The sequence below is a fragment of the Aythya ferina genome (genome assembly GCF_964211825.1).
Source record: "Aythya ferina genome assembly, chromosome: 13".
Lineage (NCBI taxonomy): Eukaryota > Metazoa > Chordata > Aves > Anseriformes > Anatidae > Aythya > Aythya ferina.
The window spans coordinates 16821006-16838934 of NC_140311.1; the positions used below are offsets into that span (position 1 = coordinate 16821006).

General features: G+C 48.4%; 1 protein-coding gene and 1 long non-coding RNA gene across 2 annotated transcripts; one reads left to right on the plus strand and one right to left on the minus strand.

Moving 5' to 3' along the window:
- Positions 1-2319: 2319 nt before the first annotated feature.
- Positions 2320-17705, plus strand: UPRT (uracil phosphoribosyltransferase homolog). Its single transcript, XM_084535027.1, has 7 exons — positions 2320-2662; positions 8006-8048; positions 12517-12586; positions 14573-14635; positions 15407-15568; positions 16311-16409; positions 17268-17705. Exons 1-7 carry the CDS (start codon positions 2346-2348, stop codon positions 17372-17374), a joined length of 861 nt encoding a protein of 286 aa, XP_084391153.1. The 5' UTR covers positions 2320-2345; the 3' UTR covers positions 17375-17705.
- LOC311444128 lies at positions 8018-14556 on the minus strand. Its single transcript, XR_014697661.1, has 3 exons — positions 13407-14556; positions 8424-9751; positions 8018-8081 (listed from the first exon to the last, which is right to left on the minus strand). It is a non-coding gene; the product is annotated as an uncharacterized lncRNA (long non-coding RNA).
- Positions 17706-17929: the final 224 nt, after the last annotated feature.

Below are 17929 nucleotides of genomic sequence, written 5' to 3' on the forward strand. Positions count from 1 at the left end.
TATTGCCATTTTTTTTCGGTTTTGTCTCTAGAACAGCTGCTACAGATGAATTCTTCCGTCCTCTTCCCCTGTCAAACAGAATAAAAAAATTACATAAATTTCCCAAATATATATATATATCAAATGACAAAAGAGGATGAATTGTTTCTGAAGCCTCACTTCTGGGGAAAAAAAAAAAAAAAAAAAGGAAGAAAGATTCACATAAATCTAACAATTGGGCCTTTGTATTCAGGAGAAATTCACAGCTACAGATTCAGACTTGGCTAAATCATACCTCTTCTCTGAACCTGCAACTATCCATTTCTACAATAGCTTCCAGTTTCCCATCCCTCAGTTTGTCTTTCAGCTTGTTATCTCTCTGGGGTGTTGCTCATCTTTAATAAAGTCAAAAGACTTACAGTCACCTCCTAGTGAACTGAACAGAGACTAATACTCCGATTCCCACAATTGAAAGTTTTGTCTGTAATTCAAGATTAGGTTCTGTTTTCGTACTGAATTTTGCAGATATTCAGAGAAACGCATTTGTAGGTACATTAGGCAAAAGTGAATATACATAAATGTTTATTGCAGCAGATGGCTACACAGACTGCTGCAGTCATTCCACCTTCTCATCAGTTTTGTCTTCTGTTCTCTCTGTGCTACATTTTTAAGTAAGCCACAATACCACAGTAAGTTCTTGTTAAGTGTTGTTTTAACTCTGCAGAGTTCCTGCAGGTTTGGTTCTCAGTTAAATAGATTGACAAGTTAATTAAGATGTGCCAAGGCTTTGATTTTTTTTTTAAATCCTCTTCTCCTAACAGACATCTGCCTACAAAATTACTGATATACATCCCTTAATTATTGCAGAATCAAAATGTGCAAGTCAAATGAAGGATGTGTGTTTGTGCCTCTTTGTTTAAGGCTCTGCCAGCACTTCCATTACCAGCCCCACTGTCAGGAGTTCACAAATTCATTGTTTAGAAAATATCCTGCCTGAAACTTTGCACGTGAAACATGAGCACAGCTGGTTTTTGCCCTATTGGAAAGTAGCTTACTAAGCCTAGGCTGAGAGTTTATAGATGAAATGATGCAAACCGTCATTTCTGTGTCAGCTTAGTTCAGAATTCCTCATAATTTTCCTCACTTACAAGAGGTCATAGGCAGCATATAGGGCAGGTGCGTAAACTGCTTATATCAGGAATAGTGCAGCCAGCAGGACCAGGGAGGTGATCGTCCCCCTGTACTCTGCTCTGGTGAGGCCACACCTTGAGTGCTGTGTTTGGCTTTGGGCCCCTCACTACAAGAAGGACATCGAGGCCCTGCAGCGTGTCCAGAGCAGGGCCACGAAGCTGGTGAAGAGCCTGGGACACAAGTCCTGTGAGGAGCAACTGAGGGACCTGGGGTTGTTTGGTCTGGAGGAGGCTCAGGGAAGACCTTATTGCTCCCTACAAGTACCTGAAAGGAAGGTGTGGGGAGCTGGGGGTCAGCCTCTTCTCACAGGTAACTAGCAATAGGACTGGAGGGAAAGGCCTCAAGTTGTGCCAGGAGAGGTTCAGGTTTTAAATGAGGAGAAATTTCTGTCAGAAAGTGTGGTTAGGTATAGGGACGGGTTGCCCAGGGAGGTGGTGGCGTCACCATCCCTGGGGGTGTTCAAGGAAAGGTTGGACATGGTGCCTGGGGACATGGGTTGGTGGGTGACACTGGTGGTAGGGGATGGTTGGACCAGATGATCTTGGAGGGCTTTTCTAACCCTAATGATTCTGTGATTCTGCAGTTCTATGAAAGCACACTACTTTGTGTGGTATTTCATGATTTTCAGCATGGAGCTTCACCTGTGTAAGGACGTGAAGCAGCAGAGGCTAAACCAGAGTTTACTCCAGCGTATTTGGGGTTAAAATCACCAAATAGCCCTTTGACAAGCTCCGAACAGGCTAGAGGGACAGGCCAGAGAGGACTCCCCCGAGGCAAAGGCAGGGCTGCGGAGCGACAGAGCAGCCCCAGCCCCACTCCTGGGGCAGCCATCACCTCACAGCCACCCCACCCGAGGGCCGGGCAGTGGCGCGGGGCCTCCCGGGGCCCCACACGGGGCTGGAGGGCCGAGATCGTGAGCTGAAAGCACCGAAAGCACCGAAAACACCGTGAGGGGGCCATGTGGGGGGGACAAGGGGCGGCCGCGGGGACTCCCCGCTCGCCTCAGCCGAGGCCGCGCCGCCAGCAGCGCCCCCCCGCGCCGCTCCCCGCCGCTTGAGCGGCAGCGCGGGCGGCCATTAGGGCGGCGGCGCTCCCCCACGGCCCGCCCTTCGGCGGCGCAAGCCGGGGGCCGGCGCTGAGCACGCGTGGCTGCCTGTGGGGCCGGGGCCCGGCGCATGGAGGCGATGCCGTGCCGCAACCAGCGCCTCGGCCCCGCGCCCGGCCCGCAGGACGAGCAGCAGCCGCCCGTGGTGTTGGCGGCGGCGGCGGCGGGGGCAGGGGGAGGCGGCGGCGGCTGCTCGCGGTTGATCCGCTTCGCCGAGCCCGATGAGGGCGGCGAGAGCAGCCCCAGCCCGGACAGCAGCAGCGGCAGCAATAACGACGGGGGGGTGCTGGTGGAAGCGCGCAGCCCCGCGGCGGAGATCGGGGCGCAGCTGAAGCTGCTGCCGATGAACGACCAGATCCGGGAGCTGCAGACCATCATCAGGGACAAGTGAGCGCCGCGAGGCCTGCCCAGAAACCGGCGGGCAGGGAGCGAGGGAGGGGCGGGCGGCGGGCTCCGGCCGCGCTGAGGCGCTGGGGGGCGCTCCGAGGGGCTGAGGGGGGCACCGGGAGGCTGAGGGGGGCTCCGAGGGGCTGAGGGGGGTGTGAGGGGGCTGAGGAGGGTGGTGGGGGGCTGAGGGACGCGGCCCCGGGGAGGGGGGAGCGGGACGTGAGGGGAGCCCCCCTCACCGGCAGCCCCTGACAGACCGTGCAGTCAGAGAGGGTTTCGGGGTGGAAGGGACCTCAAAAACCATCCGGATCCAGCCGTGGAGAGCGCCCAGGTTGGATCCGGGAGCGGTGAGGCGCTGAGGAGGGTTTGGCTGAGGGGCCCTTAGCTCCGTGGGACGCTGCCCTTCCTGCCGGCGCTGCTTTCCACGCTTGTCGCTCGCTGTCACCAAAAGCCCGTGCTGCCACCACACCTGGCGGGACACGGAGCTGTCGGCCCGCTTCTGCGGCTCTTAGGGGCAAAAAGCCTTTAAGATTGGGCCCTGCTGCTCAGCACCTCTGACACGAGGTACTTAAGGCACAGGGAAACCTCAGGTCTCACTCTGTGCGTCAGGAGCTCTCCTCCCGCCCGTCCTGTCGGCGTCCGATTGTTCTGCACGTGGAAGGTGATACTACAGCCTGATAAATTTAGCGTGCGACGTAACACAAACGCATGTGGAGGGCATCCCTTAAAAGCACAGCTTGCCTCCTATGATGCGAGGAGCCCCAGCAGGTACAGAGGTGGGGAGCAGTTTGTTGGTGGAGTGTTCCAGGATCCCAATAACCCCTTATTGTCCTGCCACACGCGGGCTTCCTAACACCTGCAGTAACCAGCTTGGTTCTTCCCCTTATTTCTTCTCTGTTCTACCTGCATAGGCTGCGTTTTGGTATTTCCCAGCTCTTGAGTACTTAACTTTGCAACTGTAATACCACTAATGTATTTTTGTGTAGAAGTAACCATCAAAGACAATACCTACGTTAATTGTACTGGCTTAGATGTGCCTTGTTACCTTAAATTAGGAATTTTTGACTCTTCAAAGTGTGGAAAAAGCTGATCTCATTGCAGGCAGGAGCACATGAATCTAGTGCTAGCTTGCTGCAAGGAGGGCAGTTGTGGCAAGACCACACAAAAGATCTCTGCAGGTAAGAATGTCTTCTGGCAGCCTTCCTGCAGAGCAAAAAGGGCAGTTTTACCTGGGCCAAGCAGAGAGACAGCCTCCAAACTCTGCTTATTGCATGGCCTACAGAAGGGTTTAAGGTGAGTGAAAAGGAAACAACATTTAGCTTTGATATCTAGGTGAATACTAGCAATGTAGTTACTGTACCCACCTAGGTACTTTTGTTATTGTTGCAAGTAAATTTTTAAATCTTGCAGATATATTGAACAAGTTTCTGGGTGTATTGAATTTAACCAGTAATCAGCAGCTGATATTTTAACTCGGAGGAGATTTTTTTTTTTTTTTTTTTTAGAGTTGCATCAGGCCATTGCACAAGACTCCAGTAAGGCAAGGCGTAGAGCAAGCCTTGGAAATAATGAGTCGCTCCTAGCTGCAGTGCCAGCACACCGCGCTTTATTCTGAATGTGGCTCAGAAAGGCAGCAGCATTTCAGTGAAGAGAAGGCCTCAGATGGGACTACTTCAGTGCCCATCGTCCAGAAAGATGGTAAAATGTGTGCTCAGCTGCACAGGTGCGAGCATCTCTTATGCAGGGGTTAGAAACTGTTGCAGTAACCTTTCCTCGAGCAGGTGTAATCTGCCTTACAAGGCCTCTGTCCAACTGCACCATTCCAACCAAGTGCTACAAGAAGCTCCTCCTCAGACGTTTAATAGTTATGAATAAGGTGCTATGGCTAAGAGGAATTACTGGTCAAAAAATCTGATTTAAACTGACAAAAGGCTGCTTTTGTATACGAAAAGAAGGAAAAGCTATGTCACTGCAGGGCAGTTAGATACCACCAGTGTAGCTCTGTTTCTGGATTAGAAAAGAACAGGCAGCCCCACAGCTGGGAAGGCTCAAGGAGGGCATTGGGAATGCCCCCAATGCTCATGAAGACAGATGTTCCAGGTACAGCAATCAAGGGAAGGGCAGAAATCACAAAGCAAGCTGCTGGGAGAAACACCAAAAGAAGGAGAAAACTGTCAGTTTGGGGCGATTCCTGTGCAGAGAAGAAGGGATAGACATTCTTGGTGCGGTGCCAGCTCACAGCAGGCACTTTTACATCAGCCTAAGGATGCACAGGCTGGGTGCAGAAGACCTTAGGGACTCTGTGTTGCCCATAGAATGAGCCGCACAGAAAAGTGGAAAGGAATTCAGGATTCAGAGGCACGCAACACAGCCTTTCAATTGGAGTAACTGTCCAGTAAAAAACAAGACAAAAAACACCTTCATGTTGCTGGGCCCACATCCTGTGGCAGGTTCAGAGATGGCTGACTGAATCAGTGGTGAGCATTTCATAGGCTGAAATTACAGTTTGTGTAATTAACTGCATTTTATGTCGCTGTCACTGCAGTTAATGAGGTCTGGGAGCCAGAATTAGGGAGGCAGAGAGGTGGCCTCGGCTTGTGCGCGTTTTTTCCCGGCTGGCTCAGTTGTGGAGCCTCGGCTGTGCCAAACGGGCAGGCGGGTGCCTGCTAACACTGTCGGGCGTGAATTCTGGAGTCCTCTCTTAAACTGATGAGTTTAAGTACAGAGTGCCCGGGAGCAAACAGTCAGAGCCTCTTCTGAGGAGGGTGTGACCTCGCAGTGGTGTTTGGCCTGTGCAGGTTGGAACCAGTGATCTGGAAGCTGAGACGAGTAGCGTGGCAATCCGCAGCCCAGAGCGCTGGTTTCTGCAGGAGGAAGTTCATTAGCTCAGATGGGTAGTGCTGTTGGAGCTGCCGGTTTAACAACAGATTTAAATGTAGGTATTTAAGGGTTGGCGCGTCTTTTATGGGAGATCATCGTGCTGTGTTCTGCTGCGGCTTCTTACTCCCCAGGGAATGGAGCGAGCAGCAGAGCGGCGCAGGCAGTGGAGCAGCAGGACGCAGTCCTGGCTGCCCTACAGAGCGCGGTGATTCGACTGCCACTCAGCCCTGATGAGCAGAGGTGGCTTTGCTGCAGGCAGGGCGGGATCCCTTTCACATGGCACCCCCATCCCGAGTCCTTACACACAGGGCTCTGGTGCTCCCTCAGAGAGAGGGTGCTCCTGTTCCCAGCTGCACCCCTGCCCATTAACGGCACCAGGTTCCGGTGCCTACACTTCTTATAAAGGTCTTCTATGAATTCTTCTTTGGGGAAACAGCTTTTTTCCAGCCTTGCCTTCGCAGCAGCCTGCTGTCTCTGGACGATCTCTCGTGCAAGGTGAGCAGGAGAAACAGAAATTACCGAAGTGTGTCAGAGTAGGACCTGCCTCCAGCCCTGGCAGTGGTTGGAACCAGTCCCGGTTACTTTATTAAGAAGTTTGTAGGCTGCTGTAGATCATTGCTTTGTATCCTCCTGATCTGTAAGGTGAGCAGTTCCAGTGTTTTCACATGAACCTTTTTTCTGGCCCCTTAGAAATTAATTTTCTCGTGATGTGGGGCTTGAAACCTGGTCACAGCTTTCCAGCTGAAGGTGTGCACGAGGTCTGTCATTTTCAATATTATTATTTGTCTCTAATTTTTATGCATGCCACCACTATTGTTCTCCATCCCCTTAAAAACCAGACAGAACTGACCAAGGGTGTTCTGTGAACAGGGTGTAAAAACATCAGCCTCCCTGTGCGAGGACAGAGTAGTTCATTTAAAACCTCCTAATCTGTATTAATAGCCCACAGTATTCACTCTGAACTTTTATTGCTTTGCAATCAAAACCAGAGTTGTGACATGGTCAGGTTTGTCTTACCCCCCTCTCATGAAATATGGGTAAGCTTTCTGCCATGCCACGCTCTAGTCTGGAAAAACCTAATACACCACCTACACACTTTGCTACTTGCTGTTATTTTTTTATATTTGCACACACCACAGTTGGGGATATGAATCCCTTTAAAAATCTCAACAAAATCAGGTTGTGTGATTGCAAGCTTGTTTCTTGGGTATTTGATGGGGCTTTCTTCAGTTCTGGTTTTCTGACGAACATCAAAGTAGCAGAGCACTAAGAGTATCCTGTCATTGCTAGAAAGAGCAAAAAACAAACAGCATTTTGAATAACAAATACCGTGGTGTTAGCACAAGGAAAGAAATCAGATTAGGCTGCCAGTCTTTTAAAACCTCATTTTCTTAATGTGGCAAGGTTGTACTAGTAGTACGGGGAGTCGGCAGACAAACATCCTGACTGCCACTCTTGTAAACAGAAGATGTTGCAGAACCTTGGGGATTAAGTGCAAAACTATCCGTGGTATTTCAAGAGACATCCAGAGTATCACAGCTTGGAGATGAGCGAGGGGTAGGCCTAGTGTGATTACCAGAAAGTGTCACTAAAAGCGACCTGCCTGCCATGGTGATTCCTTGTCTGAGGATTTTTAAGGCTAACGTACTGGAAATGTTGTCTCCTTAGTTGGAAGCTTGTCCTGCTGCTGTGTGGTGAGAGTTGGTCTTGACCCGGGAAGCCAGGTGTTCCAACCTGGCTTTCCGACGGCAGCCGTCCCCGTGGTGTGTTAGCACAGCAAGGAGCAGGGAGAGGCCAGCCTGCCCTTCCTGCCTTCTGGGCGGGCCAGCAGTCGTCGTAGTAAAAAGTTCCACCTAAGCCACTAAGCCAGGAGAGAGGGGTTTGCGTAGTGCTGCTTGCTTGTCCCTGCTCATTTTAGGCTGAGGCTCACCAGGCTTACCACGCAGTGAGTGAATTCCTGATAAGATAGGAGATCCTGCTCGTCAGGTGCGCTGGGTCAGCCTCAGCACCTGGGATCTGCTTCATCACTGTCCTGGGCTCCGACTGGTTTGAGAACGGGCAAAGCAAAGCTCTCCTGCTTACGGCTGCAGAGAACCCACCAGGCTGGCACAGCTCAGAGCTGCTGAGGTGTTCTGGAAGCGAGCTGGCATGGCGGTACAATGGAAAGCCTGCAGAATATCCTGCAGAATATCCTGCTCGTGTTTTCGTGCTTCAGTTGCTACGCGAGCAGTGCAGCGACGTGGCCAGTGGTACGAGGCAGAGCCCTGTGTGAGCTCACTGCAGCTCAGGCTTCCCCAGCCGGTAGGAAACACGCGGTAGGATCTCTGGGGGATAAAGTTGGAACGTGGCAGGAGACCTTTCTCCAAACCGCCTCTGGAAAATATTGTCCTTCGAGTAACATTATATTTAAGCACTGCTCTTAATTATTCCCCAATTTAAAATAGAAATTGTTACCTTTTTCAGGACAGCCAGTAGAGGAGACTTCGTATTTTCTGCTGATCGCCTGGTAGGTGAAGAATTTCTTCTTCTTGGTGTCGTGCTGTGTAATTGTTTTATAAAATGGTCTTATGAGCTACAATAATGTTAGCGTGAGGGCAACTTTTCTAAACAAAGGAAATTGCTGTTTGACAGCAACTTTCTGTAAGGGGATTCTGTTCTTTGTTACAGTGTTTTCATCTCAAAGGGTTCCAGAAACTAAGTTACTATCAAATACTTCAGTACAGTGAGAAGTAGCAACATGAGAACGCGATTTAAAAACAGATGCACAGAGGCTGTAGATAATTTAGTGTTAGTTTGAAACAGTACTTTCCATCTTGTCAACAATTTCTTACAGTCTAGATATCAATGACTGATTGCGTGCAGAGCACCTCCCAACACTTACTGCGTGGTAGATGAGCGGCTCTGGGTGCTTCCACCCAGGGAACGGGCCTTTAACCATGTGGTAGCTGCTAGCAGGGACAAAGCAATTAGAAACTTTCACACATCCTGGTAAGTCAGGACAAAGGCTGGTGGGAATGCAGCAGTTATCTCACGTAAATTAAGTGCTTAAAGAAGCCCACAACACTTACTACCACACATGTACTGGATACGCCCTTGTATTCAAGAGGGTGTTTCCTATTTGCGACTCGTTACTGAGGAAAGCCTTTCCTTCTCCCTCTAACAAAGATCAGTCCAGAGAGCACTCAGTCAGTGGCACTATTTGCTAAACCAGCCAGGTTTCCTGTGATGAGCCCAGTCTTAACCCATGCCTGATGCAGGCTTGCTCAGGGCTTACATACAACCCCGACCTGACGTGTGACTGCAGTGCTTTTTATCTCTGCAGCTTGTTCCACTTTCCCCGCTGCTTTTCCCTTCCTGAGAATGTTTCTGCCTCTTCCATTCTCCAGGATCAGTGAAAGCCCGAGCCAACAAAACTCATCCCTGTAACTATTGGGTCAAGTTTCTGACTGCAGTGTCCCTCTTTGCCTTTGTAAGGGACAGGCAGAAAGCCACAGTCCCCCCTTCTTGCTGTGCCAGCAGTTCTCCGCAGACATAACATCCTTCACAGCGCTGGACAAGTGGGAACAGCACAGGAAGCATCCACAGCCTGTGCTAAACCAGCTCAGCTGTGGGTCAGTCTTCCTTTTCTTTTTTTTTTTTTTTTTTTTATTTCTGGTGGTTTCAGCTTTTCACGTGCTTAAATGTGTAGATGAGATTCAGAGAGCCAACATCAGCAACCCCGCATACTTACAGGGTGCAGGTCTCCAGTCCAGTCAGGCCCCTTTCCCACCAGCACTCCTCTCTGGTTAATATTCTTGTTCTACCTTGTAGCAGCTTCCCGTCTTCTCAGGAGCATTCCTTCCGATCAACTTCCTCGAACTAAAGCGAAGCAATAAAGATTCCTGTTCTGTACCTTAAAAATGAGACAAATAATGGCTATTCTGTCACAGACAGGAGAACCCTTACGGGTCCCAGCTGCACTTTATCACCATTAATTAGTGTGACGGCCTCCCCCACCTACCTTCTCACTCTGTTTGGAGGTGGTCTGCTGGTCTGCTTTTCATTTTGTGAGAGGAATATTATGAGAAACAGTGTGTGACTGCCCCATTTTCTGTGTGGTATCACAGTTGCACGTGGGACGTGGGCTCCAGTAGATGTACAAACATTGTTAAGACACGCTGTGTGTTTTTCATCTGACTAGCAGACAGCTGATTAATGACAAGATGCAGTCTGAAAGCAAACAAGAAACAAATGCAGAAAACAAGAAACTCAAATGTTGTAGAGTAGCAAAATCTCATTGCAGAGAGAAAATGAGACTGGAGTGAAGGTTGCTACTAGTTTGGCAGTTACTAGGGGCAAATATCTCACAAAGTCACAATAGGAAGAGGGTTCAAGGAGGGGTTTGATGAATTGATAGTGGTACAGTTTTTCCGTCTGGCAGCTTGTTTCTCACAGAAGGAGATGATAAAATAAATGTTCAAAGATATTTGTGGAAGAAAGGAGTTAAGGGATGGTAAAGGTTAGCAGAAAGTTCCTGAAAGGGTCTGCTGATGGTGTGGTCCTGCAGCTGCAAGATGGGGGGCTGAAATCATGAATAAGATGACAAAGCATCCTGTGTCTGGGAAGGAGAAGAGGCAGGCGTGGCAAGTAAGCCTCTAGCACAAGAAAGGATCGATCATTACAACTCGTGGTAGATATCTGAGCAGCTAGAGCAGAAGGGGCTAGGGAGAGCAAGCTGAGAGCCCCCAGCAGAGAACTCTGCAAAAGGCTGAGGGTGAGCCCTTGTGCACGTGCTGCCCTGCGTGCGAAAGGAGACTTCCAGTGGTGGCGCCCTGCAGCTCGTCTGTGGAATTAGTGAGGAGCTCACCAAGCCCCGGCATTCATACTGAGACAGCCTGAGAAGTATTTTAGGGCATCCCACTTGGTAGGCAGTACTGGATAAACTGGGTTCAGTCAAGCTGCACGCAGCTGGGTGGGCACCACAGCAGCTTGTTGGGGGCCCAGAGCCCAGGTGAGTGATGGGAAGAGGGGACATGTCCCACAGAGACGCCAGGCATCACGTGCCTCGAGTTTGGGCAAGGACTCAGCACAGTTGCCTTGCAGCCTGGGCTCAGGCAGGGGTTTGTCATCTCCACAGCACTGCCCTGCGGCCTCAGCCGACAAGTAGGGTGAAGATAATGTCGGGCACTCTGGAATTTAGACTAGAAAAGTTGGAAGGGACTTTCAAAGATCATCTAGTCCAAGTGATTCTTTAAAAATTCATTTTTAATTTATTTATATTCTAGTTCGTTGGCATTTCATTGCTTCACCTCTTTCCAAGCTGCAGGCAGGCACAACGGTTGTGACATGCAGCCGCTCGGGATTACAGTTACCTGCTCAGGGGTCTCTAGAAGGGCTCTCCCTTTTCAAGGTTTGTCTGCTCAGAGACGCCATCCCTAACTGCACCTCGGCTGGTTTCCCGAGTTAGTGATTACACCTCCTGTAAACGGGAGTGCTGGCAGCTGCTTTCTCCAGGTGCCTCTATCCTGATTTCTCTGTTCATGGACCCTGAAGGACTGGTCCAGCCTGATTTCTTCAGTGGTATTTGAGAGTGGCAAGGAGACTCGATCCATGTGCTTAACTGGCTGAGAAAGGGTAGGGTCAACACCTTAACATCCTCAAAGCACTTCCGTGGTAGTTAGCTACAGCTGCTCAGACTCGTATTAGCTGTGGCTTTTCCCAGCAGTTCTAACACACCTCGTGCTACTGAAGGTGCAAAGCAAACAGCATTTCCCTTGCTTACTGCAGGGGCAACCTTAAGCATGTAACTGTAATAAACGAGCACATGGACTATATAATTTTGCATATCAGCATTAAATGCATAACCTGAAGCTTCAGCAGAAGTCTGCGAGCTGTTACAGTTTAACTAGGCCTGCTAGAACTTAACATTGTTAGCTTGCTCCCTCCTCCCAAAACCTCATCAAAGAGGGACATTTAGTTCACTAACTCCTAATGCAGTCTGTGTGTGCTAGGAACTGGGGCAGGATGGAGGAACAGAAAAACTTTCCAGCCTGCCCTGCTTCTGGAGTGTCTGAAGCGAGCTCAGTCCCAGGAGCAGTCACCTCATTTCTGCCATCACGCAGTGACTTTTGCTTAATAGGTTTCATCTTGGCTTGGCGGTAGCTTTCCTTGAGCAGTCCTGGCCTTTGACTCTTTGGCTCACCAGCAGAGAGAATCCTGTCTATTTGCAACACCCAGAGCATCTGTCCTGGGCAGTCATGCTGGGCTGAGATGAACGCATTTTGTACCTTTGCCTGGGGTACAGCACAGGTTTCCTGCCCTCCGGAGGGACGTGTGACACGCCAGCCACACCTCCAGGATGTCCCCACTGTGGCTGGGCCGTCTGCACCCTGTGAACACACAGGGGCTGAGCAGAGCATGTGGAGCAATCAGAGCTGCCAGGTGCCAGAGGAAGGGGGTGATAAAGAGAGTTGTAAATCCCCTGACACGTCCTTGGGCACTTGGTAGTGTGCTTACAGCGCTGCAGCTCCTGCAGTTGTTTGGGCAGCCCTGCTGCAGCTTCTTCTTAGAAATATGGATGTTAAAACAGGCCTTAGGGCCTAGCCGATGGGGAACTGAAAGAAGGGGAGTTTTCCTCTTTTCTCACTGATATTTTCTGTCAGCAACATGAAGTTAACATGGGGGGTTCACTTACTTATGAGAAACATTTGTCTCTGATGGCTTTATCTGCCAGGCAGAACTTAAGCCGGTTTTATGGAGGCATTACAGATGTACCCCTGCCCCCGTTCTGTTTTTTAATGCCTTCATTTGATGTGTGGACAAAACATACACATTGCCCTATAAACGGTCTTTAAAGTCTATCCCTAACTACTAGTGAAAGAGGATGTTCTTGGCTGTTAGGCATTCACCTAGTACTTGCAGAAACTCCTAACACATTTAGTATCTTATCTGGCTTGATAACAAACCCCTTCAAGCTGCTTTCTCTGGTTCTACAGATCAGACTTGTGGTTGAAGAGGGACTGAACCAACTGCCGTACACAGAATGCACGGTGACCACTCCAACAGGTACGTGGGAAACCACTCGGTCAGGTAGGACTGGGAGTGGAAGCTGATTTAATATAACAATGTGGAACTGTTACAAGAGGCCAGAACAGCTTAACATTCAGGCTAGAGTATAAAGTTAAGGTCCCCTCAAGGTATTTAAAAAAAAAAGCTAGAAGATGTGTGATGACAGGACTGAGCAGAACAGTTATAGAGTTGTCACCTTACTATGGTTTTAAACTGGTCTTGCAAAACTGTGATAAAAACATTAGCAGTGTATGTGCGAGATCACCTTACTTGCCCCTATCACACCATCGAATTAAAACTGATGACATTTCATGTGCCCGTTACAGAAAAAAGTGCTCAGCTCAAGGAGTTTTGTCATGCCAGCCTAAATCTGCCTCTGTTGCAACTGTGAGTGATGGTAAACAGGAAATAAAAAGTGGCTGTGTTGGAGTTAGAGGAAACCCACTGCAGTACTTTGGGTTTGCTCCTATTAACCTTAAAAGATACGTAAGGTTGCATGGGTTACTCAGAGGTAGCGTAGTTGCTGCTCAGTGCATCAGCCACGTCTGGGGAGCCTCAAGCACACCCAGGGCACCTGCAGTACCCCTGCAGGACAGGCACCAGCTGAGTCCTCCTCCCCTTGAGGATTTTGCTGGCATTTTCTGCAGCCTGAGAGCAGCTCTGTACATCCTCTCATTCACTTTACCCCTCTGCCCTTCACCATAAATCATCTGTACGTCTTCACCCTACTTTTAGTCACAGAAAAGATGGCCCGAAAACACTCGGTGCTGAAGCTAGCTGGAGTTTAGGAAGGCGCTCAGGCGCCACAGTCACTTACCTTGGCTCGCTTTTAACTAAAAGAGCAGCTGCTTCGTGAGGCCTGGCTTCACATCAGTCCCAGGTCAGTCGGGCAGTTTGATGGCTGTTGGCTGTCTGCGTTACCCAGTTTGGCAGGTCCCCGGCGAGTAATGCCCTCCCGAAGCTCTGCAGGTGTTTCTCAGTGAGCCACTCACCTGCCTGTGAGGAATGAGCGCCTTGGGCCTGCCCCTCTGGGCACACGTTGCTATGATGCACAGGCTGCTGTCTGCTGGCACTGCCAGCCCTGCCATCAGAGCGTCAGCCCTTTCACCCTTACCCCTGCCCAAGGAGGGAGCTAAAACGGCCTCAGGTGCACCCATCCAACAGGAAGCGTGCCCTGAGAACACAGACATGTACCTATGAATCGTTGCTTATTTATACTGAACTCTTTCCCTCTGAGCATCTGGAAGCTGCTGTCAGCACAGACAATTTGTACTCCTTCAGAAGCAGAACATTCCTCGAGGCCAGCAATGCAATGCCGTGCCAGCTCTCCTTTAAAAGGAGCCTTTGGACCTTTTTCAGCCAGGCAGAATATGCAAAACCCAAAAAAACACTGCCACGTGTTCTCTGCAGTGGTACTGGGAAAGTTCAGGTTGGATCTAAAGAGCTATGAGTGGGCTTACCTTGCTTGGCTGCCTTCGAATCCATAAACTTGAACTCGCAGCGCTGGCGATCTCTTCCGAACACATACCCTCGCCCACTTCTGTCCTTCAGCGATCAGGAGCGCAATTAGAGTAGCGTCATGCTCTGGCTCTGCCTCTTCACCTGCAGCTCTGGAGTGCATTTACGTGGTTACTTAGGGCACGTACCATTTACCTTTATTTTGGCTAACATCCTTCATCTAAAATCATCACCTGAATGTTTGAGTTATAAAACCTCCAGGCAGGATCATGCCTGTGCCGCTCTCCTGAAGGAACCGTTAGGAGTAAGTTCCTTCATGGTTTCGGTCCCGTTCCCATGGCTTGTTTGGGGAGTGCAGGATGTGGCGTGCAGGTGGGGCCACGCCACCTGCTGAGACACACAGAGCTCAGCACCGGTCCCTGTGTGGGGGAATCTTGTTTCTGTTCACACCAGGGTCACTTAAGGCAGGATGGGGCAGAGGGGAGCGATCACTGCCACTGAGCCTTGGTTTCTTTGCTTTTTTAGGATACAAGTACGAAGGAGTGAAATTTGAAAAGGGAAACTGCGGAGTCAGCATAATGAGAAGCGGTAGGCAGCTTTTGGTTGTTGAATGGGTGTGAATTAAATGCTTTTGAAACCAGTAACCAGCTTCCTTCTGAAAACGTGCAACAAACTGCCCTACAGCAAAGGTTTCCCCCCAGGCTGCTAGCTGACATTCTGTAATCAAGGATACCTAAAGAAGAATAGCAAGTAATACGTTTCTTCAACATTTCAGCAGACAATAGCAGCAGCAGACTACATCTGACCTCTTCTTTAACAACCAATAGCTCTGAGAGGCCAGGCCAACTCTCCTTCCTTGTTTGCCACTAGTTTTTCCTCCTCAAAGATATCTCCCCAAATAAACCATGCTCAGTGGTGCTAGAGGCAGCACTCTTTTGTCCAAAACTATGTAAAGCTTTTTATGATATAAAATCCAGCGGCTCCTAAGGTTCCTGTACTATGTTTTTTACCATGATGTGGCTATGCAGAGCTCAGAGTTGTTTTTCAAACCACATACGAATTATGACATTAGTTGTTTTGATATTTCTACTTCTCTCCTTTGAAAACGTGCTTAGCACTGGAACATGAGAACACAAATACCTGGGAGCCAAATGACACAGGGTAGGCTTGTTTTTCTGTCTAAACAGAGATAAGGAAAATAGCTTAAGGTCTTTTTAAAACTTGAAAGCAAGGAAAAAAAAAAGCTCTGTTGAAGAACTATTCGTCAACACAGTATTTGGACAGTCCATTTAATTGTAACGTCTCGTTGTTGTGCCCTTTGTTATCACGTAATATTTTTTTTCTTCTGCTCATTTTGAGGCGAAGCAATGGAACAAGGTTTACGGGATTGCTGTAGATCGATCCGCATAGGAAAAATCCTGATACAGAGCGATGAGGAGACTCAAAGAGCAAAAGTATACTATGCTAAGTTTCCCCCAGACATTTACAGGAGAAAAGTTCTTCTTATGTACCCAATACTAAGTAAGTGTCTCTATTATTTCCGGTGACTGTTCTGTATTTAAATTAAAGCTTCTGAATTTCCGGGGTTTTTGTTAGATTTTGGCTTGATTTAGGTGACGTAGCAGGGACTTGATCAGGCTGCTCCAGAACATACATCAGTCAGCCCACATCAGCGTGAACGCAGAGCAGATCACTTGGGTTTGGCTGCACTTGTGAGAAAGGCAGCTGCATTCAAGTCCGATGGCAAAATTAAAAAAAAAAAAAAAAAAAAAAAAAGAACTTATATGAGAAAAGACTTCAAATAGTATTTTCACTATTAAAAGACTTTATGAGGAATAATTCGAAAGTAAATTATTTTAAAGTTAAATGCAATTAAAACTACAAAATATATCAACGCAGTAAGGACTTTGTCAGGATGAAGGAAATTTTCCAGTCTAAGATGTAATTCTGGTTCTGCACATGGAGCTCTTAATTGCTAACTTATTATTTTAGATGAGTTTTCTTGCCTTAGGGCTTTAATAAAATCCACTGACTTCAGTGTTTAAAACCTGGCAGAGTCAGCTATTTGGGTATAAAATTAAATTCCTTCATCAGGAGACAAAAATTTTCAATAATTAATGCTTGCAGAGGTGACAGTCGACCAGTGGGACAGGACAGTATTGTCGTTCAGCCCCACACCAGGATTGGTGCAGGTATAGCCCCGGCTGGCTTAGGAAGAGTTCTTCCAGCAGGAAAACAAAAATCTCACTTTTTCCCCTTTTAGGTACTGGTAATACTGTAATCGAGGCTGTCAAAGTTCTTATAGAACACGGCGTGCAACCAAGTGTCATTATCCTGCTGAGCCTATTCTCCACACCGCACGGTAAGTCGCGGGGCTGCGTGGGGGGCAGAGGTGCTCGCGCCTCTACCACCCAGCAGGGAAGGCTTCCGGCAGTCCCGCACTCCAGGCAGCTGCCAAGAGCGCTTCCCTTGCGAATAAGGACACCAGCAGCACTCTGCTCAGGATTTTTTTCCCCTCTGAGTTTTGAAACTGAGAGCAAACACTGGCACGTGTGGCATGGGAAGGGGAGAAGGCTAGCAGAACAAAAAGGGCCTGTTACCCCTCACGGCAAAACTGCAACTGGTGAAGCATTCCTGTCAGCAGGAATAGGTAAAGAAAATGCTGCAACGACCCTAAGTCTTCCTGTTGCTCCAAAGCACAGCAGCCCATGCTGAGTTGGTCAGCCACCAACTAACACCAGTTGTACAGAAAGCACGATGTAAAATAAGCTACAGAACCGGACTGTCTGCACATTAAAGATCTTTTAATTTAAAAGATGACCCTAAAAAGGAATGTCTGTTTCTCTAAGTAGGAAAATGGATCTTGTATTTTTATTTTTAAATTGGCCATGGCAGAAATCACTATCAAAAAATCGACCATGGTGCAGAGAGTTATTCCTGGCAGTAACCAAAATAGTAACTGGATCAACTAGGGAATAGTTTAGTTTGGGAAGTTAAATGTATGGTGAAGAAATGAAAAATCCCAGTAAGAAAACCCAGAAGAACAATGTGGAATTCTGGAAGTTCTTCCTCACATGCAAGCAGATAAGCCAGAAATGAAGCAGAAGAATAGAGGCAGACTCAACTGCAGAATTCTGCTTACCTTGATGTAACACGAGGCGCTGAAATACGGCTGCGGTGCGGCATTGATTTCTTTGATTTCTCTTCTCTCTCCCCAAAGGTGCCAAATCGATCATCCAGGAATTCCCAGAGATCACAATTTTAACTACAGAAGTTCATCCTGTTGCGCCAACACACTTTGGACAGAAGTATTTTGGAACGGACTGATGCACTTGGAACAAGGCGATGTGACTGTATGATAGTAAAAACGAGGTTTTTTCTACATTTTATTATTATTTGTAGCAGAGTTGGTTGAGGGCATGTTTAAAAAATCTTTTTTGGCCAAAGGGGGAAATACTTGACCTAGATTGCTTCTGGTTGGTTACTGCCTGAACACTGAACCAAGCGCAGTAACAAAGCACTCTGAATCATTGCAAAGTCGAGCATCTTCATGTTGTACTCGTATAAACTGCTGCACTCTCTGCTTTAATTTATTTATTCTTCCATAGCCTGTTTTGTGGCTGCTTGCAAAAGCGAAATAAAACAACTAAATCATGAAGGTGTGTCCTTCATTTCTAGTGCTGACGTTGACATCGCTTCAGGTTAGGCAGCACAGCCACTCTTACTGATTCCAGTACAACAGGTGCACTCGGTAGCAGCCACACTGCATTCCTGGCACAATTTTCAGTCTTGGGATGGTGGCCAAGAACTAAAGATATAACTCTCTGAATTTTGCTCTAAATAGATTGTTTTCAAATGGTAGAACATCTGCAGTTATCTTGA